This window comes from Papaver somniferum, chromosome 5 (genome assembly GCF_003573695.1).
Source record: "Papaver somniferum cultivar HN1 chromosome 5, ASM357369v1, whole genome shotgun sequence".
In the NCBI taxonomy this organism is placed as follows: domain Eukaryota; kingdom Viridiplantae; phylum Streptophyta; class Magnoliopsida; order Ranunculales; family Papaveraceae; genus Papaver; species Papaver somniferum.
Window position 1 is genome coordinate 191,509,551 of NC_039362.1, and position 23,757 is coordinate 191,533,307.

At 38.4% G+C, this 23,757-nt stretch overlaps 3 protein-coding genes across 3 annotated transcripts; all 3 read right to left on the minus strand.

The window, feature by feature from the left end:
• Positions 1–17,056: 17,056 nt before the first annotated feature.
• On the minus strand, positions 17,057–17,618 carry LOC113280410 (protein NRT1/ PTR FAMILY 4.6-like). The gene is made up of 2 exons (XM_026529036.1): positions 17,562–17,618; positions 17,057–17,512 (listed from the first exon to the last, which is right to left on the minus strand). The coding sequence occupies exons 1-2, from the start codon at positions 17,616–17,618 to the stop codon at positions 17,057–17,059; spliced, it is 513 nt and encodes a 170-aa protein (XP_026384821.1).
• Positions 17,619–18,207: 589 nt separating this feature from the next.
• Positions 18,208–19,575, minus strand: LOC113280411 (protein NRT1/ PTR FAMILY 4.6-like). Its single transcript, XM_026529037.1, has 2 exons — positions 19,435–19,575; positions 18,208–18,666 (listed from the first exon to the last, which is right to left on the minus strand). Exons 1-2 carry the CDS (start codon positions 19,573–19,575, stop codon positions 18,208–18,210), a joined length of 600 nt encoding a protein of 199 aa, XP_026384822.1.
• A 1,196-nt stretch (positions 19,576–20,771) lies between these two features.
• Positions 20,772–23,006, minus strand: LOC113278377 (protein NRT1/ PTR FAMILY 4.6-like). Its single transcript, XM_026527234.1, has 5 exons — positions 22,823–23,006; positions 22,517–22,734; positions 21,951–22,391; positions 21,754–21,875; positions 20,772–21,667 (listed from the first exon to the last, which is right to left on the minus strand). The coding sequence occupies exons 1-5, from the start codon at positions 22,911–22,913 to the stop codon at positions 20,851–20,853; spliced, it is 1,689 nt and encodes a 562-aa protein (XP_026383019.1). The 5' UTR covers positions 22,914–23,006; the 3' UTR covers positions 20,772–20,850.
• Positions 23,007–23,757: the final 751 nt, after the last annotated feature.

Below are 23,757 nucleotides of genomic sequence, written 5' to 3' on the forward strand. Positions count from 1 at the left end.
TGGCTGAGATTCGTATCTCAGGAGGAAGGGTGGTCGTTGATTGTTGCAACCCTTCGTTTGCAGCCAGTGGCATGGTTTAGGCGCGGTCGAGCTAGGATTTTGGCATAGTTTAGGTGCGTCCAAAATTAGTGCTTGGCATTGGGCCAAAAGTGGCCATGCGTTTGATGGCAAGCTTGCACGGCTTAGATTTTCATCTCATGAGGAAGGGCGGACGTTGATTGTTCCAACCCTTCATTTGGCAGCCAGTGGAATGTGGTAGGGACGGCATGGCTTTGGCATATTTTAGGCGCGGCCAAAATTAAGGTTTTGGCATAAACTGTGATGTTTGGCCTTGGGCCGGAAGTTGACATGCGTTAGGTGGCGAACTTGTACGGATGAGATCTGCATAACATATGGAAGGGTGGTCGTTGATTGTTGATAGACACATTTTTGTGTTTAATTTGATCTCAATACTATATATTGTTGGCACTCGAGTTTGTACTAATTTTGGTGTTTTATGTGTTTGTAGGCACCTTTGGAAAATAAACATTTTTTGGAAAATTCGGCTCGAAAAGTTAGTAAAAGCCCAGGAGGACACGTGTTATTCGGACTTTCACCGTTGGATAAGGGGCACCTCAATTACTAAGGGGCACCCCAGGTCACCCCAAATGGCATCTGCTATTCGCACCCCAGTACAGGATTAGGGGGAGGTCATCTTCTCCATTTGAATTTTTTTTTTGACGGGAAAATGGAGAACACTTCTGCAGATTTTTGATCGAATTGTTGAACGTGTTCTAGGAAGATTCAATGGCTGATTTTTGGTAGATAGTTGTGATATGGCCTACTAAACACACTGTGGGCGTTTGGTTCGACAAGAATTGGCTAGAATCAGCTAAACAATTCACGGGTTGAAAACAAGGCAGTTCGTGTATATCACGGGTTTCACGTGATTTGGAGAAGATTCAACGTGTTTTGTGCGTGCATGGAAGACCCTCACAGCCTGTTGGAGCGTGAAGGAGTTAAATATGGTAATTTGGAGGCTTGAAAACGCGTGAGAAGATGAAACAGGAAAGAAAATATTCCCAGAAATATTTTCTTTACTGCCGAGTTAAAGAGAATTATATGTAGTGAATGAGCGAGATTCGATGGGTTTGTTGGATATAAATAGGTTGCTGGGGTTGAGTAGAAAGGGTGTCGAGAGTACGGGGGGCTGAGGAGAGCCAGAGAAGAAGAAATTTGAGTTTTCCCAAACTCGGTTTCTGCTGCTGCTGATGATGATGAACATGAAGAACACGAAGAACGGACCTGCACCAGCAGTCGTTTTTCTAAAGTAATAACGACTCACACATGTGGGTCGTACATCAAGCAGACTTATTTGCTACAACGTTTGCGACACAGCCGCATCAGTCTTATTTTGTTACTGAGGGTCGTAGTTCTCTGGTTTGTAACAAATATAATTGTTACAAACCCGGTTTTATTGTATTTCTCATATTCTCATCATTTGTAAACCATTTTTGAGCATCAATGAAATATTTTGAGAGGTTTTCCAACATGATGAGCGGCTAATTCCCTCGTAACCAAGGAAATGGAGGAAGCTATTCACGCAACATAAATGGGTAACTATTTCATTTAATTATATAATTCACCTAATCGCTGCTTTTGCAGAGTTTTAAATTATTTGAATGATTGTATTAATTATTTGTTATTCAGTTTGATAGGTTATGCTTGGTTTAATCTCTTGATAATCTATGCTTAAGGTTTGCAATTAATGTTTGAGAATTTGTATGATTCATAGTGAATTAAAGATAAAAGAGGACTTAAGAATTGAATAGAGTTTTGAACTATTTATCATTCAATTTTGCATAATAGTGGAATATAGTGTCTTGGTTACCTCTCGCGCCCATTGTTAATATTTTTGTATATATAATTTTATCAAATCTTTAAATTTAATCTTCACAAGTCCGAGAGTTTGAACCTCATTACTACAACATCATTTAAAAATATAATCAAATTGGCGCCGCCGACGCGGATTTGTGCTTAGGTAGAATTTTTAGGTTTTTATTTTTTTATTATTATTCCATTTGTTCTTTTTACGTCTCTTTGGTTGTGTCTTTGTATTACAGGTTTGAAGTTGGATACTAAAGACCTTGGAATCAAAGCTTAAACCTAAAAGAGAAGAAAAAAAGACAAAGCAAAAAAATAAAGAAAAAAGAAAGAAAAAAAAAGAGAGAGAGAATTTTTTTTTTTAAGAGACTTTCCTTCTTTTTTTTTTGTAATTATTATTATTATTTTTTGTATTTCTTTTCATTGGACTGGACTTTGGACAATTTATTTTAATTTTAAACCCTACGGAAGGGTTATAAATTTTTTTTTAAATATAATTGTTTGCAGGGAAGGACGACGATTACAATATCGTCTCGGCCCCTCGGGTTCGCACACTGACACCGGAGTCAATGGCCCGAGTCGACTACAGCGGTTCTTCGCCCATCTGGTACGGGAGGTAAACTTCTAAACACCCGCGAATCTCCTGTCAGCGGGTTTACTGTCTGCCTTAAGGTGAGTATATGTTGAGGACTGAACCGGCTTCTTTAAGTTCCTAGTAAAGGGCAAGAACTGTCCATATAAGATAAGGGTTCGGATTTCATCACCATTCCCTTCTTGCCCGCCTTAGGTAAACGAAACCTAACGCGAACCCACGCTTAAAATTTGATTATAACAAGACCGATAAGGTAACGAGCTTGGTAGGAAAATCTTTCGAAAAATATTGGTTACTCTTTTAAGCATACTTCAAAGTTCTTGATGGTTTCTGTAAGTTGAATGCGTGACTGCGCCGCCTTGTACCTGTGAGGCTTTGGGTATCAAAGATAGACTGATCTTCCCTCGCCTCAATTCAACTTACTTTGACTCGGATTGATTCCAGAGGGGTTTGCTTAAATTGTAACGAATTCCCTTTCGAAGGATTAGAAGCTGGTCTAGAAGCAATCAAAGTAGAGCCATCATGCTTTTTGTTTGCTAGAAATCAGTAGGTTTGATTTGGTCGAGTCAGCCTTGTTTGTGATTGTGTAGAATTCCCTTGCAATTAAGAATGTCGAACTGGTATGACAAAAGCCAATACAATGAGTATCGATCTGAATTTGAATATGAACATCATCATTTTTATGACCACGGTGGGAATAGTAGTTGGGAACGCCAACCTTTTCAAGGTTATGGTTCATACCATGGTGAGCCCAATTACTATCCACACGCGAATTGGTCTTACGAGCAAGAATATCAGGCACACTGTAGTACTGGTTACTCGTTTTTGGAAACTAGTCCTGATTATGATATTTCTGAACCTGTTCCATCTCTAGAAGAGACCCAACAACGGATTGAAAGGACGTATAAACGTTTAGTTGCAATGAATAGTTCAAAAGAAGAGTGTACACGATATTCTGAGATGATAAATGAGAGTGGTAAACGTATAAGTGTTATGCTCAGTGAAATTCAGGCACGTCTAGAGGCATAAAATGAACAGTTAGCTAATGCTGCTCGAAATAATCTAAATTTCCAAAATAGGGTTTCTAATTCTACCCTTGATATCAATAGTGAATATTTGCCTAATTTAGAGGACGAGGCTAGAATAAAAGACACTACTTATTTAGATAAGGTTCAATCATCTTTGTACTATTATGATGATGAGGATAGTAGTAATGAAGAATCTGAAATATGTAGGCATAGTGATCAGGAATCTATTAATCCAATTGAGATTTATAATGATTATATTATTTCTAGTTCAAATCCAAATAATTTTTATGATTATTCACCTATTCAAAAGGACAGGGATTTGATTAGGGATACCACCGTTTTAGACGATGTAGTTTTTCCTTTTGATTACGAAGCCGATAGTGGTTTAGAGGAACGGGTTTATTCCGAAAATGGTGTTTTAGAGTCTAGCGACTTAGAAACAGTAGTATTAGATGAAGAAGATATACCCGTAGAGATGAGTAAAGATGCACTACCTGATAATAAATTATAAGAATCAATTGACCATTTTCAAGAATCTAATGATCCAGAAATTAGGGAGATTGTAACTAGTCTATCTAGAGACACTGAAAACTCTAAGTTTTGGGGTGATTATCACCTTCCTAGTACCTTACCTTTAACTCTCAGAAAGTCCCTTCACTTAGGACTTGATATCTCTTCCTCGACAATTTTACAAGATTACCTTCATACTCGTTTTCCCGAACCTAATGATGTCCAGGAAGAAGTTCAGTCGTTAAAAAACCATCCTCTGGTTGATATGGTTTGCCCAGGCTATGATCCCCAGATTGACTTTGTTTTCCCACCAAATAGTTTTCTTCCAACTGTGGGAACGTTTATATTCCAAATGTGTCGAATATTAAGTTGTGAGACTAAACCTAAATGCTTTAGGAAATTAGAAACAACACATTTGCTTAAGAATGACCACTACTCTCATTGTGGACAATTATGTAAGTCAAATCTTATTGACTTAGAGGATCCTCAGTTATTTAGGTTATTATTATGCGCTTCTAAGATCATATTTGAGTTTTTCCAGACTCTAGGACCTAATGATTCGGATCCCACCTATGAAGAAACGCAGCCAATGAAAATTTTCTATTTAGACCCATTCATAGAACCTGAACCTGAACCACAATTAGATATAAATTTCTTAATCAGGAAACTAAGTAAGGGCATGATAGTCTTGTTCACTTTCTTGGTTCATTGCAGTTTCCTTTGGTCAGCTCTATTTAGTTTTGAAGACTCACAATTATTTCGGATGTTACTTTTTGATTCTATGAGGTGACTAATTCCTTCTGATGTCTGGCTGAAGACTTTAAACTTAGCACTTCTTGGGAGGTAACCCAATCTCATGCGACACGGAAATATCTTTCTTTAACTCTTTTGCTTCAAATGGTAACAGTTTCTCCTTGTTCATATGCTTTTAATTTTATCTTTAGAACATTGAAGACAATGTTAGATTTAAGTTTGGGGGTATGGGAGAAACTTTTTAGTTGCACTTTTGAAACTTCTAGCGTCACATGGTATCTGGTTAGCTAAGTTTACCTACTGTTTCTCACCGAAAAGATAGAAATTGGAATGCTAGAGATAACAACTTATTGAGACATTAGAGAAAAAGACATTGAGATCCTTGAAATTCAGGAGAGAACTTGTTCCTTTTAGAGGGTAACCGTGATAGACCTAACCATACATGATGGAAAGGAAAGTAGGTCAGGGAAATGCCAGAAAGACAAAGCAACCTCACAATGTAATCTTAGTTACCGGATTGCGACTCTCTCTCAGTAGAAACTTATCATCATCAACAAGCGGAGCGACATCAAAATCTATGAAGAAAGTGAAGACGTTTTAGGTTTAGAAGCAACAATAGAAGAGAATAATTCAAAAATTAAAGTTGAAGTTATAAGTGAAAATGATATAACTTGTTAGAATCCATGATACCAAGACATCACAAGTTGCGAAGATCCAAGTTTTGAAAGTCCTTCTCTCATGGCCATGTAAATTTTTGTCTTGTAATTTTTTGTTCATCAAAAAAAAAATAAAAAAAATGAAACATCATTACGTTCTTTTTGTTCAATAAGGCCATAGGGAAGAAGAAATTTATAAGTCAAGCAAGAAATCGAAGAGAAGAGTTAATTGTCAAGGTTCTATGAGGTTGGAGAGTTTATCATCAATAGTTGAAGACCGAAGAAGACGTTATTTCTACTGAGCACTATGAGAGATTCGAAGAAAGATGCATTTTGGTTGCTTTGTTAGTCTGCTTTCAATCTGGCACAAGATCTTTCTAGCACTGGTTTAACTCATCACACGTAATTAGTCCAGCTGTGTAGCAGATGTCCCTCTCATTTTTATCTCTCTCCTAATCTTATCCAGCTGTAAAGCAGCGGACACATCTTACAATGTTTATCTAGCTGTGTAGCGGATATCTCTTTATCTAACAGTGGTGCAGATGTGTCTCCCCTTTTCTTCAGTCAGCTTTAGAGCTGACACCTTTAATTTCTCTGGCATTCTACTTACTTGGAGATAGGTTGAGAATATGTATGTCCTCATAGCTCTTTTGATACTTGTGACCAATTAGGAGTAAAGGTTTTGTGGGTACACCTCTGGTAAACCCTCCGGAGACAACACTCCGCCGCTAGGGCCACCTAGCGGTTTAACGGCATGTTGCACGTGCTAAGTGTAGTCTTTTTATCTTTTCAAAAATAAATTTTGCTCGAGGACTAGCAAATAATAAGTTTGGGGGTATTTGATAGACACATTTTTGTGTTTAATTTGATCTCAATATTATATATTGTTGGCACTCGAGTTTATACTAATTTTGGTATTTTATGTGTTTGTAGGCACCTTTGGAAAATAAACATTTTTTGGAAAATTCGGCTCGAAAAGTTGGTAAAAGCCCCGGAGGACACGTGTTATTCGGACTCTCACCGTTGGATAAGGGTCACCTCAATTACTAAGGGGCACCCCATGTCATCCCAAAAAGCATCTGCTATTCGCACCTCAGTACAGGATTATGGGGAGGTCATCTTCTCCATTTGAATTTTGTTTTTGGCGCGAAAATGGAGAACACTTCTGCAGATTTTTGATCGAATTGTTGAACGTGTTCTAGGGAGACTCGATGGCTGATTTTTGGTAGATAGTTGTGATATGGCCTATTAAACACACTGTGGGCGTTTGGTTCGACCAGAATTGGCTAGAATCAGCTAAACAATTCACGGGTTGAAAACAGGGCAGTTCGTGTATATCACGGGTTTCACGTGATTTGAAGAAGATTCAACGTGTTTTCTGCGTGCATGGAAGACCCTCACAACCTGTTGGAGTGTGAAGGAGTTAAATATGGTAATTTGGAGGCTTGAAAACGCGTGAGAAGATGAAACATGAAAGAAAATATTCCCAGAAATATTTTCTTTACTGCTGAGTTAAAGAGAATTATATGGAGTGAATGAGCGAGATTCGATAGGTCTGTTGGATATAAATAGGTTGCTGGGGTTGAGTAGAAAGGGTGTCGAGAGTCTGGGGGGCTGAGGAGAGCCGGAGAAGAAGAAATTCGAGGTTTCCCAAACTCGGTTTCTGCTGCTGCTGCTGCTGCTGCTGCTGATGATGAACATGAAGAACACGAAGAACGGACCTGCACCAGCAGTCGTTTTTCTACAGTAATAACGACTCACACCTGTGGGTCGTACATCAGGCAGACTTATTTTCTACAGCGTTTGCGACACAGCCGCAGCAGTCTTATTTTGTCACTGAGGGTCGTAGTTCTCTGGTTTGTAACAAATATAATTATTACAAACCCGGTTTTATTGTATTTCTCATATTCTCATCATTTGTAAACCATTTTTGAGCATCAATGAAATATTTTGAGACGTTTTCCAACATGATGAGCGGCTAATTCCCTCGTAACCAAGGCAATGGAGGAAGCTATTCACGCAACATAAATGGGTAACTATTTCATTTAATTATATAATTCACCTAATCGATGCTTTTGCAGAGTTTTAAATTATTTGAATGATTGTCTTAATTATTTGTTATTTATTTCGATAGGTTATGCTTGGTTTAATCTCTTGATAATCTATGCTTAAGGTTTACAAATAATGTTTGAGAATCTGTATGATTGATAGTGAATTAAAGATAAAAGAGGACTTAAGAATTGAATAGAGTTTTGAAATATTTATCATTCAATTTTGCATAATAGTGGAATCTAGTGTCTTGGTTACCTCTCGCATCCATTGTTAATATTTTTGTATATATAATTTTATCAAATCTTTAAATTTAATCTTCACAAGTCCGAGAGTTTGAACCTCATTACTACAACATCATTTAAAAATATAATCAAATTGGTGCCGCCGACGCGGATTTGTACTTAGGTAGAATTTTTAGGTTTTTATTTATTTTTATTATTCCATTTGTTCTTTTTACGTGTCTTTGGTTGTTTCGTTGTATTACAGGTTTGAAGTTGGATACTAAAGACCTTGGAATCAAAGCTTAAAGCTAAGAGAGAAGGAAAAAAAGACAAATCAAAAAAATAAAGAAAAAAGAGAGAAAAAAAAAGAGAGAATTTTTATTTTTTTATTTTTTTAAGAGACTATCCATTTTATTTTTATTTTTTTTGTAATTATTATTATTATTTTTTGTATTTCTTTTCATTGGACGGGACTTTGGACAATTTATTTTAATTTTAAACCCTACGGAAGGGTTATAAAATTTTTTAAATATAATTGTTTGCAGGGAAGGACGACGATTACAATATCGTCTCGGCCCCTCGGGTTCGCACACTGACACCGGAGTCAGTGGCCCGAGTCGACTTCAGCGGTTCTTCGCCTGTCTGGTACGGGAGGTAAACTTCTAAACACCCGCGGATCTCCTGTCAGCGGGTTTACTGTCTTCCTTAAGGTGATTATATGTTGAGGACTGAACCGGCTGCTTTAATTTCCTAGTAAAGGGCAAGAACTTGCCATATAAGATAAGGGTTCGGATTTCATCACCGTTCCCTTCTTTCCCGCCTTAGGTAAACGAAACCTAACGCGAACCCAAGCTTAAAATTTGATTAGAACGAGACTGATAGGGTAACGAGCTTGGTAGGAAAATCTTTTGAAAAATATTGGTTACTCTTTTAAGCATACTTCAAAGTTCTTGATGGTTTCTGTAAGTTGAATGCGTTACTGCGCCGCCTTGTACCGGTGAGGCTTTGGGTATCAAATCTCCACTGAGCTTCCCTCGCCTCAATTTAACTTACTTTGACTCGGATTGATTCCAGAGGGGTTTGCTTAAATTGTAACGAATTCGCTTTCGAAGGATTAGAAGCTGGTCTAGAAACAATCTAAGTGGATCCATCATGATTTTTGTTTGCTAGAAATCAGTAGGTTTCATTTCGTCGAGTCAGCCTTGTTTGTGATTGTGTAGAATTCCCTTGCAATTAAGAATGTCGAACTGGTATGACAAAAGCCAATACAATGAGTATCGATCTGAATTTGAATATGGACATCATCATTTTTATGACCATGGTGGGAATAGTAGTTGGGAACGCCAACCTTTTCAAGGTTATGGTTCATACCATGGTGAGCCCAATTACTATCCACACGCGAATTGGTCTTACGAGCAAGAAAATCAGGAACACTGTAGTACTAGTTACTCGTTTTTGGAAACTAGTCCTGATTATGATATTTCTGAACTTGTTCCATCTCTAGAAGAGACCCAACAACGGATTGAAAGGACGTATAAACGTTTAGTTGCAATGAATAGTTCAAAAGAAGCGTGTACACGATATTCTGAGATGATAAACGAGAGTGGTAAACGTATAAGTGTTATGCTCAGTGAAATTCAGGCACGTCTAGAGGCACAAAATGTACAGTTGGCTAATCCTGCTCGAAATAATCTAAATTTCCAAAATAGGTTTCTAATACTACCATTGATATCAATAGTGAATATTTGCCTAATTTAGAGGACGATGCTAGAATAAAAGACACTACTTATTTAGATAAGGTTCAATCATCTTTGTACTATTATGATGATGAGGATAGTAGTAATGAAGAATCTGAAATATGTAGGCATAGTGATCAGGAATCTATTAATCCAATTGAGCTTTATAATGATTATATTATTTCTAGTTCAAATCCAAATAATTTTTATGATTATTCACCTATTCAAAAGGACGAGGATTTGATTAGGGATACCACCTATTCAAAAGGACGAGGATTTGTGGGTCGTGCATCAGGCATACTTATTTGCTACAGCGTTTGCCACACAGCCGCAACAGTCTTATTTTGTCACTGAGGGTCGTAGTTCTCTGGTTTGTAACAAATATAATTGTTACAAACCCGGTTTTATTGTATTTCTCATATTCTCATCATTTGTAAACCATTTTTGAGCATCAATGAAATATTTTGAGAGGTTTACCAACATGATGAGCGGCTAATTCCCTCGTAACCAAGGCAATGGAGGAAGCTATTCACGCAACATAAATGGGTAACTATTTCATTTAATTATATAATTCACCTAATTGCTACTTTTGCAGAGTTTTAAATTATTTGAATGATTGTCTTAATTATTTGTTATTCAGTTTGATATGTTATGCTTGGTTTAATCTCTTGATAATCTATGCTTAAGGTTTACACATAATGTTTGAGAATCTGTATGATTGATAGTGAATTAAAGATAAAAGAGGACTTAAGAATTGAATAGAGTTTTGAAATATTTATCATTCAATTTTGCATAATAGTGGAATCTAGTGTCTTGGTTACCTCTCGCACCCATTGTTAATATTTTTGTATATATAATTTTATCAAATCTTTAAATTTAATCTTCACAATTCCGAGAGTTTGAACCTCATTACTACAACATCATCAAAAATCTTAATCAATTGTTGCAAACCTTCGTTTGGCAGCCAACAACATGGTGGTAAGGTCGCATGGCTTTGGCATGTTTTAGGCGCGGCCAAAATTAAGGTTTTCGCATAAACCGTGATGTTTTGCCTTGGGTCGGAAGTTGCCATGCGTTAGGTGGCGAACTTGTGTGGCTTAGATCTGCATCTCTGATGGAAGGGTAGCCGTTGATTGTTGCAACTCTTCGTTTGGTAGTCAGCGGCATGGTGGTAGGGCCGTATGGCTTTGGCATGTTTTAGGCGCGGCCAAAATTAGGGTTTTGGCATAAACCATGATGTTTGGCCTTGGGACGGAAGTTGCCATGCGTTAGGGGGCGAACTTGTACGGCTGAGATCTGCATCTCAGATGGAAGTGTAGCCTTTGATTGTAGCAACCTTTCGTTTGGAAGCCAGTGACATGGTGGTAGGGCCGCATGGCTTTGGCATGTTTTAGGCGCGACCTAAATTAGGGTTTTGGTATAAACCGTGATGTTTGGCCTTGGGCCAGAAGTTTCCATGCGTTAAGTGGCGAACTTGTACGGCTGAGATCTGCATCTCAGATGGAAGGGTAGCCGTTGATTGTTGCAACCCTTCGTTTGGCAGCCAGCGGCATGGGGGTAGGGCCGCATGGCTTTGGCATGTTTTAGGCGCAGCCAAAATTAGGTTTTGGCATAAACCGTGATGTTTGGCCTTGGGCCGGAAGTTTTCATGTGTTAGGTGGCCAACTTGTACGGCTGAGATCTGCATCTCATATGGAAGGGTAGTCGTTGATTGTTGCAACCCTTCGTTTGGCAGTCAGCGACATGATGGTACGGCTGCATGGCTTTGGCATGTTTTAGGCGCGGCCAAAATTAGGGTTTTGGCATAAACCGTGATGTTTGGTCTTGGGCCGGAAGTTGTCATGCGTTAGGTGGCGAACTTGTACCGCAGAAAACTGCATCTCAGATGGAAGGGTAGCGGTTAAATATTGCAACCCTCCTTTTGCAGCAAGCGACATGGTGGTAGGGCCGCATGGCTTTGGCACGGTGGTGCGGCTAGCACAGTTGGTATTCCTTGGCGCGGAGATGTGGCTGGCATGACATGCCTTTAGCATAGTGGCGTGGATGGCATGGTTGGCATGCCTTGGTGCGGAGATGTGGCTGCCATGGCATGCCTTTGGCACAGTGGTGCAGCTGGCATGGTTGGCATGCCTTGGCGCGGAGATGTGGCTGGCATGGTATGCCATTGGCACCGTTGTGCGGCTGGCATGGTTGGCATGTCTTGGCGTTGAGATGTGGCTGGCATGGCATGCCATTGGCACCATGGTGCGGCTGGCATGGTTGGAATGCCTTGACGCGGAGATGTGGCTGGCATGACATGCCATTGGCACCGTGGTGCGGCTGTCATGGTTGGAATGCCTTTGGCGCGGAGATGTGGCTGGCATGGCATGCCATTGGACTGTGGTGCAGCTGGCATGGTTGGAATGCCTTGGCGCGGAGATGTGGTTGGCATGGTATGCCATTGGCACCGTGGTGCGGCTGGCATGGTTGGCATGCCTTGGCGTGGAGATGAGGCTGGCATGGTATGCCATTGGCACCGTGGTGCGGCTGGCATGGTGGCCATTCCTTGGCGCGAAGATGTGGCTGGCATGGCATGCCATTGGCACTATGGTGCGACTGCCATGGTTGACAAGCCTTGGCGCGGAGATGTGGCTGGCATAGCATGCCATTAGCACGTTTGGCTAGCATGCGTGGCTGGCATGTGTCGAGATGATGCCAGTCAGTACCGAGGGCTTTGCCATGGAGCATGGCATATACATAAAAAAGGCACCCCAGTAATTTTACGCAGTCATGTTGAATGGTTTAATAAATGTGCTAGTGGTGACTTTATTACTCAAGTGTGATGTCACTGTTTGACTAAGATTTTACGATTTTAACCTAAGCTAAAAACTACCATCAACAGGGATATAACAAGGAGGAGGAATGGGATGTAATTACGTATCGAACTCTATTTCTAAGAATAGATCTATCTCCACATGGCAAGCATCCTTGTACGAAAATTTTCTCAATGCCCAACATATTGTTTCTCCTCTTGAAGCGTTAATGGTCGTTTTGGACGATAAGAATGATTTCTACTTGCCCATACCCAAAACCGCTGAAATTGCACAGGTACACCAAACTCTTCAGAAATCGTCTTCTTGAAGAGGTTAAAATTCATGGAAAGGATGAGCTTTTGTAAAAACTGGATTGATTTAATTCTCCAGTTCATAGGAACCTCAACTAGTGCTATCCTAGTTAATAGTTCCCCAACTGGATTTTTCAAACCATCTAGGGGACTTCGTCAAGGGGATTTTCTTTCTCTTTACCTGTTCATTATCTGCATGGAGGCCCTTTCGAGAGTTCCGTCGGACGCGGAAAATAGAAAGCTAATTAGTAGGGTAAATTCGCACATGTATCGCTCTCTATCTCCCACATTTTGTTTGCGGATGATTGTCTTATCTTCACCAAAACGGGGAAAAAGGAATGCAAAAATCTTGTCAAGATACTTGATACTTTAAGCATGGGCATTGGCCAATAAATTAATTATGACAAACCTGGAGATTTCTTTAGTAACTCGGTTTCCAACAGAGAAATAAGAGATATTCTAGATATTCTAAAAGTAGGAAGAATCAAGTTGGATGACAAGTATCTGGGAATTCCTCTCTTCACTCAGAAATCCAAAGTGAAATGTTTTGCACCGATTATTGATAAGATAAAAATCAGGCTAAAAGGATAGAGTAGTAAACTCCTCTCCCCAACCGGTAAGATCATGATGATTAAGCATGTGGCTGACATAATGGCCACATATCAGATGTCGTGTTTCATCGTACCAAAAGAGATAACTAAGAAAATGGATTCCTTAAATCGTGTATTTTAGAATATCTAGGGGTGGTTCCCTAAAGCTCGGGACTCTCTATGCATTCCAATCATTAATGGGGTCTAGGATTCAAACAATTTGCTCAGTTTAATATTGCTATGTTGACCAAAACAAACGTGGAGAATGATATAAAATTCCAACTCCTTAACCTCACAAGTTTCTAAAACAAAATATTTCAAAAATACTTCCCCTCTCAGTATCCCCAGACCAAAACAAAATTTCTCTTGGTTCTGGAAGGGTCTCTGGAATCATACATGAACGGGTATATGGAGAATAGGAGATGGAGAAGATATTCTCCTTTGGGAGCATAACTAGATACCCATACAACACCCAAATCAAATACAAAGGAATGACATAAAACCAATTATTGATAACACTTTGAGAAAAGTTAGTGACATTTTGATCCAAGATACCAGGGAATGGAACATTTATTTTTTACAACAAGTCCTACCGGCCCAAATAGTCCAAAATATCTTTAGTATTGATCCCCAACAAAACTCTATCAACCATGATATTCTTGTCTGGCCATTAACCAAAATAGGAAAGAAGGAAATACCATTAGGTCCTAGAAATAACATATGAGAAAGAGTCTAGTCCAGTTGACCCAGTCAGCTGTCTGTTTGGTCTTTTTTGGTAAAATATATTATAGTTTGGTCATAAAAATTATGGTTTTGGTCCTAGGCTGATGTCATGGATGATGTAAATGTCATTGTGTGGTGGCAGAAATACCCTTTTGGGGCCACATATATAGACAAAATCAATAAAAAATATCTCATTCTTAGATTTACATTCTCTCTCCTCTTTGTTTTCAGATTTGTTTTCTCTCTCCTAATTTTTTCAGATCTAGTTTCTCTGTTCTTGATTTTTTTTCTCCGTTTTTACTGCTGGTGTTTGATTTTGATGAAGATGATGGTGTTGAAGATGAAAATGACAAAGATTATGAAAACGACGAAGATGAAGATGCGTTTTTGATTTCTTTTCTACTGTTGAAGACGAAGACGAAGATGAAGATGCGTTTTTGATGTTTCTGCTCGTGTTGAAGACGAAGATGATGAGGTATTTGTTTGCTGCTCGTGTTGAAGATCTCGATTTGTTGATGTTTTTCGTGTTGATGATGATTTATGTTTGTTGCTCGTGTTGGAAATCTCGATTTGTTGATGTTTTTCGTGTTTATGATGATTTCTATTTGTTGCTCATGTTGGAAATCTCGATTTGTTGATTTTTTTCGTGTTGATGATGATTTGTTTTTTAGGTTTTTATATGGACTTCATTTCTGGAATGAAGTCTGTTTTTTTTAGGTTTTTATATGGACTTCATTTCTGGAATGAAGTCTGTTTTTTTTAGGTTTTTATATGGACTTCATTTCTGGAATGAAGTATGTTTTTCAAGGTTTTTATATGGACTTCATTTCTGGAATGAAGTCTGTTTTTTTTAGGTTTTTATATGGACTTCATTTCTGGAATGAAGTCTGTTTTTTAGGTTTTTATATGGACTTCATTTCTGGAATGAACTCTGTTTTTTTTTAGGTTTTTATATGGATTTCATTTCTGTTTTTTTAGGTTTTTATATGAACTTCATTTCTGGAATGAACTGTTACAAGAAAATAAGTAGAAATTAACACGGAAGGGTACTTTTGTCAGTTTAATATTTTTAAATAATTATGGACTAAACAGTAAACGCGTTTTTCTTAAAGGACCAAACAGACATGGGCCCACCTAAAAAAGGACCAAACGATATTTTTTCCAATTGGACTGTCAAATCAGTGTATGAGTACGTGATTCAAGGTTTGTTTTCTGCTGTGGATAGAACTCCTCCTCTTAACCCAATATGAAGGAAGATCTGGTCCCTGGATGTACTTCCCCGCATACGTGTCTTTATCTGGAAATGCTATACTGGTATCCTACCAGTTAACTCAATAGAATTGTTTGTCGTAGAAAGAGATTTATGGGTATGTAGAGGGTACATTCTCTTAAAATTAATAAAAGAATAGATTGAAACACTCTCTATCTTGCAATGTTATGCAGTCAGTAGACCGATGGTGCTGCTAAACAACCTAGTATAAATTATGTTAGAAATAAATTACATCATCTTGCATAGTGCAGAAGGCTTGCCAGAATCTGCAAGCATACAACACTAGACCTGTAATAACCATAAGAGTCCTCACTCTTAACTGATCATGCTTAGTGCTCCATGAATTGTATTATTAGTTGATATTTTGAGAATCTATTATTCCATGAAGGATAAGAGAGTCACGAGACTGAGAGGAAGACCGTTACTTGGGAAAATAAAAGGTAGAAAGTGTTTTGTTTATTACATGGTCCATGCTGGGGCTTAAAGTCCCGATCTCAAGGAAAGGAAGGGGATATTGTTCTTACTTTAGAAACTGGAATTCAGACCTAAGTGTACAAGATTTACAGCTTAAGGCTTCGCTTGCAACTGGCTTGCTTATAGCTCTCAGCTAGTGATGCTAGTTATTTATAATCGAATATTGAATTCCCAGTGGTTGACCCGCAATACTAGCGTTTGTCTCTGACGTGTAGAAATCTGGCATCGACATTACTTCAATTCAGGGCTTTACTGGTTTGTGATACACTCAAGTTTCTGAGGAGAGTATAGTTACCAGATGAAACTGAAAATATAGCATTGGAGGCACTCAGATTCCCATAAGATGACGAGTAAAAATGAAGACGCACATATTTCCGACCGGCAGCAACAGGAAAACTATAAGTGCATTTAGATTTGAAAATTCTTGCTGTCATGTATGGTACATCAGGAACCCAAGGGGTTCTTTCAGAAGCCTCATAAGATGCTGACGTATGCAGCTCTGAAGCTGCGTATTTACAACCAAAATTGCTTTCCCATATCATATCATCTGTAGCTTCTGTTTCTGTGCCACAGTCCAAGAGAACGCTGTCAAGTGGAACATACCTAGATTTGTCAGCAGCAGAAACTCCATAGATCAGAAATGAGAGATGGAGAGTGAACACAAATAGAATACCATTGTTGCTGGTGTTATTCATTGTTCATGAAAATATGAAGTACATGCTCGATATAGGTAGGTACAGATCAAATAAAAAATGTACGCAATCCTCCTACACTCAAACTATTCGATGCTTAGCCAAAGTTTTTGGTGAGTGGTCTAAAATTAGCGTATCACTGGGGGTGAGTCTAGTTGTACTCTTAGCTTTGTATCTGATCAGTAGCTTTCAAGTGCTCTTTGGATAACCAAACTGTGGAAGTCAACCAGTTCAGCTCTTTGATGAAAAATGCTCAGCAACAAATTTTTTGGTCATGTAATTGGATTAAATTACTGATTTATCCAAAAAAAAAAAAAAAAACGTTGGGCATTTTGGTTGTGCAGCAGCACTGTTCGACGAAATGTCCATAGATTGGATGTAGTATTATGTCATTTAATTCAGTTGCAAATTAAGAGGAGTCGTTTGGATTTCATGCATTAATAAGAACATGGGAATTGGAAAAGTCATGGCTTAAGGACATGGTGATGGTGATGCTGTGTTTATGAGAATAATGCCATCATACTGTTTCCATTCTTTCCCGTCAATTTTCTATAACTGCCATGAATTTTCTCACCATGTCTATGCATCCGTTTGAAATCAATAATATGTATATGCCAACTCAGAACTCAAGTTGTGACTGAAGTTAAAACACATGAGAAACGGTTGATATTTAGGGAAATTGGAATACAGTAACGACATGGAAAAACATTTTCCTGTTTAGTAGTGACATTTTAGCTAACAGGAGTAAGATTATGCTGTCGATATGTATACCTCCTTGCCCAATATAAGTAGTTCAGGAAACCCAAGATCCAAGAACAGAAAGTAGCCAATAGAACCGGTCGATGTAGTCCCTGTTAATGTTACTTCCCTCTAACCAACCAATCCCTCCATGTCTTGTAACTTTGTTGACTACATTGACAACAATAGATGAAATGAAAGAAGCCAACCCGATATTGCAGAAAAATATAGCAGTCCCCAAGGATTTCATCCCTCTTGAGACTTCAGTATTGAAAAACTCGAGCAGCCCAACGAATGTGGTCACATCATTGATGCCCAGAACAAAGAACTGGAGACCCGACCACATAACAGACATGGGGACTTGGTTGCCTGAATCAGGTAATCCATGAGCCTCTGCCACACCTTTCCTTTTCCTCTCAATCACGGCCCCTATAACAGTCGCTGATATTGTAGCTACATAACCGACACCTACCCGTTGCAAGTGAGGTATGCCAGTTGGGCACCTCGTGATCTTACGGGCAAATGGAACAAATAACTAGCATCACTAGCTGGAAAGTTACGGGAATGACAAAGAGAGATGCTGGTGGAACATGGATTGCACCCAACTTGGTGTTCATCGTGCCTCCTTGTTGTATTGTTAATGTTAGGAGTAAAGGGATGGGAATGTAACAGATCATTGAACTGATAAAAACTGGGACCATTCGAAGAACGATTTTCATCTCTTCTACTTGGCTAACACTACAAAGATGCCAGTTTCCAGTTTTTCCATCAGAAATTGATGCCCTGTCTAGCCATCTGCGTGCAACATATAACAAATTAACCTGAGAATATTAACATTTAATCTAACAAAACTTTTTTTTAAATCTTAGCATAATTATTGGAAACTTACTTTAACCCTTTGGTGTGTGGAAGTACTTCACCAACATTCTCTCCCTTGTTATATGCTAAGTAAATTTCTTCATCAATTTCAGGGAACTGAAGCTTGCGCTAACGGTATGCAGCCACCAGAGCCTGAAAGAAACGGAAGGAGTGAGGGAAACTTTTGGGTATGGAGCTTGTCGATGGTGCCACACCAAACTAAATGAAGGTACAATCACAACTGCATTACTTTCTTATTCGCAAGTGTAGGGAATCTGAGATGGTCAATTTGATTTTTTTTGTTGAGAAACAAAATTTCTCTTAACTTCTGTCACTAAATGGATATGATTAAGAGAGGAACTTTACCTGCAACATCCTTGTTAGAGGACTACCTGTTGGTATTAGGTTACGATAAAATGAGATACCAGAGGCCACCACAATCAACCCTAGTAGAACTAAGCCAGCTGACAAAGTGAAAGCAAAATCCCATCCTTTATTCTCTTGAACCCATACTATTAGGGTAAGACCTATAATAGCTCCAAGTGAAATACTGAAAGTATACCAATTGAAAAAGCTAGACTTTTGTTGTAACCCAATTGGGTCATTGTCGTCAAATTGATCTCCACCAAAGGATGCAAGGTTTGCTCTTAAGCAGCCTTCTCCAAAGGCAAGAACGTTGACACCTACGTAGAGTATAATTGCATTGTAACCTTGAACTTGTTTGCAGTTATCAAATTGCACTGAGATATCGCATACTGGTGGTTGAAGTGATGGAAGATGTGCTTGTGTTGCTAATAATACATACCCCTGTTAAACATAAGAAAATAGTTGTATTGCTTAGTCTTTTAAGAATAAACCTAAGAAATATGAACACATATGTTGTATATGATTATTAACTTTTATGGTTAATTTGGTATCCCATCTGAATCAATTGAATTTTTCTAGATCTAATGGGATGAAAAAGAGAACTTTCATATACTGAATTATAAACTAGAGGAAGTGGTCGTTGAATTGAGTGTAACACTTGAAAGTCTACTTTGATAAGTAGCTTACATTAAAATGGCTGTCACATAATTTTTTTAAAAAAAAAAAACATTTAGTGCCAATTTTCAGGTCCATAGCTTTAGTCTTCTCATAAGAATGGATGTCAGTGTCATGGCTCCACGAGATAGTCAAAGAAGCCAACTAGTGCATGTCGACTTTAATGTGTCAATTATAAGAACTAGCATGGGATATCGTAATTATGGTCAAAACACCAGTGTGGTCTAACTGAACTCTACGCCGGTGGACTATTTCTGTGCATAAGAAGATTGATTCCTTCCACCAGCCAAAGTTCGTTTAGTTAACAGATATTCTTTTCAACACCTAACTAGGAACAATAATTCAGATTGATTCTACCTAACCAAGAAATTAGCTGTGACAAAATTATCTTAAAATAGTAGGTATATATAATAAATTAAGGAGAAATAGGCTACTTCCTCTATTATTTTAGACAAGGTTGGTAGTAAGATTCTGTGCAGCAAGAAAACAAAGTTAAGGTTAAGATTACTATGTCTTTGAGCAAAAGACTCTTACCAAGAACTCGAAGGGACCAAATACTAGTATGGCAGTAAACCTAGTTATGTATGAGTCTGAGAAGAATCCTCCAACCAACGCGAATGCAGAAGCTACACCCATGATATTAGTTACCGCTGTTGAAGCAGTCGCTACATCCATGTGCATGGTTTGGCGGAGATATGTAACCAAGTTGAATACATTCCCTATGAACGTTAGGTTCGTCATAACCACCAACACTGCAGAACATGGATATCAAAACAACCCATAAGTACTCGGTGGATAAGTAGCTAGTATTTATTAGAATTTTCTTTGGAGGCGCGTTATCCCAGGTAGTTGACGAAAAAAACCAGTTTTTATTCATAGACTAACTAGAGAAGTAAGTAGTGGTGAAAGAAGAAGAAGAAGATTGAACTGCTCATAATATAATTAGTTCCGGTTAACTGAGGATATCAAACTTGCAGTGTATAAATGTTGCTGCTCTAATACCACCATGTTTGTCTTTGTTGACTGGTTTTCTCTTCCAGTCAACCATGCCATGGACAACACCCATTGCAGTTTCAGTTTCAGTTTGTGTTTCTGTTTCAAGCTTGAAATGTACACAAAGTTTTTATAAGCAGTTCTATTATCACTCTACCTGTATATAAGTTTTGTCTCATGCCCACAGATCCAAGTTCCCATACATACTGATTCCATTGACATTTCAAAATGATTGATTCATTTTCATTCAAAATTCAGAATATGCCATTTCCAATAATGCAGGTAGCTGGGATGTACTAATAAGTTAAAATTAAGAAAATGGGACTTGAGACGTTGATACTTGATTAGCGATTGCAGTTGTTTGAATAAATCACTAAAACGACAACTGGAATAATAGTTTAGATGCCGGGTTATGCGATTGTTAGTCAAGTGAATTATGGCAATCCTAATAAATGCTTTTTGTTGTTGCCTCATGTTTGCTGCGTAGCATAAAACCTTGAATTTTTTGTTGAGCCTTTTTGTGATAAGGAATCAACTTGAGAATGGAATTCAAGACATTTAGGCAACCAGTAAAAATCTCTGTTAAAGCTGTCCTTTTAAATCTTATCATGCAAATTGGAGAAACAGGAATAATCTTATTTACGTGTCTTTGGTTTTAGGTGAACTAGACAAATCATGGGAAATTATATCCAGAACATGGTGGATTCCAGCAGAGATATTTTTTTTGCAAGTATATCCTTGGACTTCTTATTGATTTTCATCATGTGAATCTTCTATTATTCCATTGCTCTCTTTAAAAGTCTATGGACATAATAAAATGGACCAAACTTAGTGGCACAATGTAGAAATTGTATTGAAATAAACAATCATTAGGGTAAGTACAATTATAAGGTCTGTCATATGATTAATCATATCAGTAGCACAATATAGAAACTTAACTTCTGTTCTGTAGACTTTTCAGCTAGTTGCCGCCCGATTGTGTTGCCGGTATGTGTAACGTCTTGCCCAATACAAGTAGTTCATAAAAGCCACCAATCCAAGGATGGTTAAAAACCAATAGAACCGGTCCAGATAGTCACGGTTTAAGTTATTTCCCTCTAGCCATCCGATCCCTCTATGTCTAGTAACTTCGTTGACTACATCCACAAGAACAGATCCCATCAAAGAAGCCAACCCCAGATTGCAGTAAAACATAGCAGTCCCCAAGGATTTCATCCCTCTCGACACTTCAGTGTTGAAAAACTCGAGCAACCCAACAAATGCTATAACATCAACAATACCTGTAGCAAAGAACTGGAGGGACAGCCACATTACAGACATTGGCACTGGGCTTCCTGAATCGAGTAATCCGTGGTCTTCTGACACACCCTTCCGTTTCTTTTCAATAACTCCTCCCAACATGGTTGCTAAAATAATAGCTATTAAACCAACAGCAATACGTTGCAAGTGAGATATGCCAGTTGGGCACCCTGTGATTCGGCGGGCAAATGGTACAAATACTCGATCGTAGATGACTAGCATCACTAGCTGGAAAACTATGGGAATAACAAAGAGAGATGCTGGTGGGACATGAATTGCACCCAACTTGGTGTTCATTGTGCCGCCTTGTTGTATTGACAATGTTTGAACTAGAGTCATTGGAATGTAACATATCATCGAACTGAGAAAAACTGGAAGCATTCGAAGAACAATTTTAATCTCTTCTACTTGACTGACACTGCAGATATACCAATCTCCAGTCTTCCCATCTGATAATGAAGCCGTATCCAGCCATCTGCATACACCATTTTACAAACTAAACAAATCACTCTCTCTAAGAAACAGATTGCAGTTAATACATATATTTGGTTACAAACTTACGCCATGCCTTTAGTGTGAAACAATATTTCGCCAACATTGTTTTCCTTGCTATATTCCAAGTAGATTTCTTCATTCATTTCAGGGAGTGGAAGCTTGCGTTTCCGGTATGCAGCCACAAGAACCTGAAAACAACAGGTACAATTAAACATTTATATCACTCTAGTGATTCAAGTGCAGTGATTTTCAGATTGGTATACCTGCAACATGCGAGTTAAAGGACTGCCTATGGGGATCAAATTCCGGTAAAATGAGAAACCAGAGGCGACTGCAATCACCCCTAGTAGAGTTAAACCAGCTGCTAATGTGAAAGCAAGATCCCATCCTCTGTTCCCTTGAATCCACACTAACAGAGTCACACCTAAGAAACCTCCAAGTGAAACGCTGAAGGTGTACCAGTTAAAAAAGCTAGACTTCTGTTCCAACTCAGCTGGGTCATTGTCGTCAAATTGATCTCCACCTAAAGATGCAAGGTTTGCTCGGAAACAACCTTCTCCAAAGGCAACGAGGTATAAACCTATGTAGCGTACAACTGCATTGTATCCTCGAACTTGTTTGCAGTTACTATATTGCTCTGTCATTTCACATACTGGTGGTTGAATTGATGGAAGATGTGCTTGTAATGCTAGTAACACATATCCCTGTCAAAATAACAAGCATACAGTATAAAAGTGAAGAAATTCCTAAATAAATTTCTTAATTAGACATATGGATTGAGGTTGAGATTGTTCTATTTTTGAAAGAGTAATCCGAGCAATTTACTTACTAGGAACTCAATAGGACCGGCAAATAGGATGCCAGTAAACCTAATTATGTATGAATCTGTGAAGAATCCTCCAACCAAGGCAAACGCACAAGATACACCAATAACATTGGTTGCAGTTGCTGAAGATCTCCCTACATCCATGTGCATAGTTTGGCGAAAATACGTGACCATGTTGAATACATTCCCTATGAACGTTATGTTTGTCATCACCACCAAAACTACAAAATATCGTTATTGTTAGAAGAAGAAGAAGAAGAACACTGGGTAACTCATGCACGTAATTGGAAGAACTTCATCTGAACTTACAGTGAATGAATAATGAAGCTCTAGTTCCACCATGTTTGTCTCTGTTGATTGGTTTTCTCTTCCAATCCACCATGCCTTGAACAGAAGCCATCGGAGTACCAGTTTCAAGGTTGTGATAGGTGTACCAGATTGTTGTTGATATCAGTCGTCTGTACTTACCACTTGTATGTATCAAGTTCCCTCTTTTGCCCATGCGTGACTAGTGTCCAATCCTATTCAACTAAAGTTGGTATATAAAAGTTTAAAAATATTAAAATAATCTCTGATTTTTCTCGTTGTGGTCTCTACTCTCTCCAACAATTATTGAGCTTATCAGTTGATTCACGTTTTGTTGCTGGTCCCATATATGAGAGTGAGAGTGATGCAAAGACTTTGCAATGTGCGAGTGTGACTTGCAGTGAATTCAAGTGCAGTACTTGGTGTAATTATTATTAACTTTTTTAACTATTGCACTGAGGTAACTAAAAACTACTAGAAACTATTGCATTTACAAGACTCATTTCATTTTGACCTGTGTGTTGGTGGTGACAGGCTCTTGATAATTCAGTGAGTCCAGCAGCCTTGTTTGTTTAGATCTCAATCTGACTTGGCATTTCAATCGTCAAGAGAATCGGATATAAAAGCGTTTGTTTTTTCGTTTTTCTGATACGACTCGGCTGATACATTTGATTCGGGGCAATTTTTTTTTCTTTTTTTGATAAAAAAGGAAAAAACAACTAGAGACATATCTCATGCCCATGTATCTGATACAAATACTACTAGGCCCATGAGCTCAAGCCCGAAAAAATACAAGATTAATTACATTCAGTAACTGCCTCCCAGTTGATGATCGATTTCGGAAGAATTTCGCTCGAAACCGTTTTTGAAGAGATCTCCATTGATATATTCTTCGTTTGATCTCAATTATGACTTCACCTTTATCCCTTCCATGTTTT

What these genes read in the sequence shown, in the direction of transcription:
- LOC113280410 (XM_026529036.1), bottom strand. Translation starts at nt 17,618, where the DNA reads ATGAACACCAAGTTGGGTGCAATCCATGTTCCACCAGCATCTCTCTTT. An exon ending in CATCTCTCTTTGTCATTCCC is followed by an intron (nt 17,513 to 17,561) that starts GTAACTTTCCAG and finishes TTTGCCCGTAAG; the next exon opens with ATCACGAGGTGCCCAACTGG.
- LOC113280411 (XM_026529037.1), bottom strand. Translation starts at nt 19,575, where the DNA reads ATGGATGTAGCGACTGCTTCAACAGCGGTAACTAATATCATGGGTGTA. An exon ending in TTGGTCCCTTCGAGTTCTTG is followed by an intron (nt 18,667 to 19,434) that starts GTAAGAGTCTTT and finishes TATGTTTAACAG; the next exon opens with GGGTATGTATTATTAGCAAC.
- LOC113278377 (XM_026527234.1), bottom strand. Translation starts at nt 22,913, where the DNA reads ATGGCTTCTGTTCAAGGCATGGTGGATTGGAAGAGAAAACCAATCAAC. An exon ending in AGCTTCATTATTCATTCACT is followed by an intron (nt 22,735 to 22,822) that starts GTAAGTTCAGAT and finishes GATATTTTGTAG; the next exon opens with TTTTGGTGGTGATGACAAAC. An exon ending in CCGGTCCTATTGAGTTCCTA is followed by an intron (nt 22,392 to 22,516) that starts GTAAGTAAATTG and finishes TTATTTTGACAG; the next exon opens with GGATATGTGTTACTAGCATT.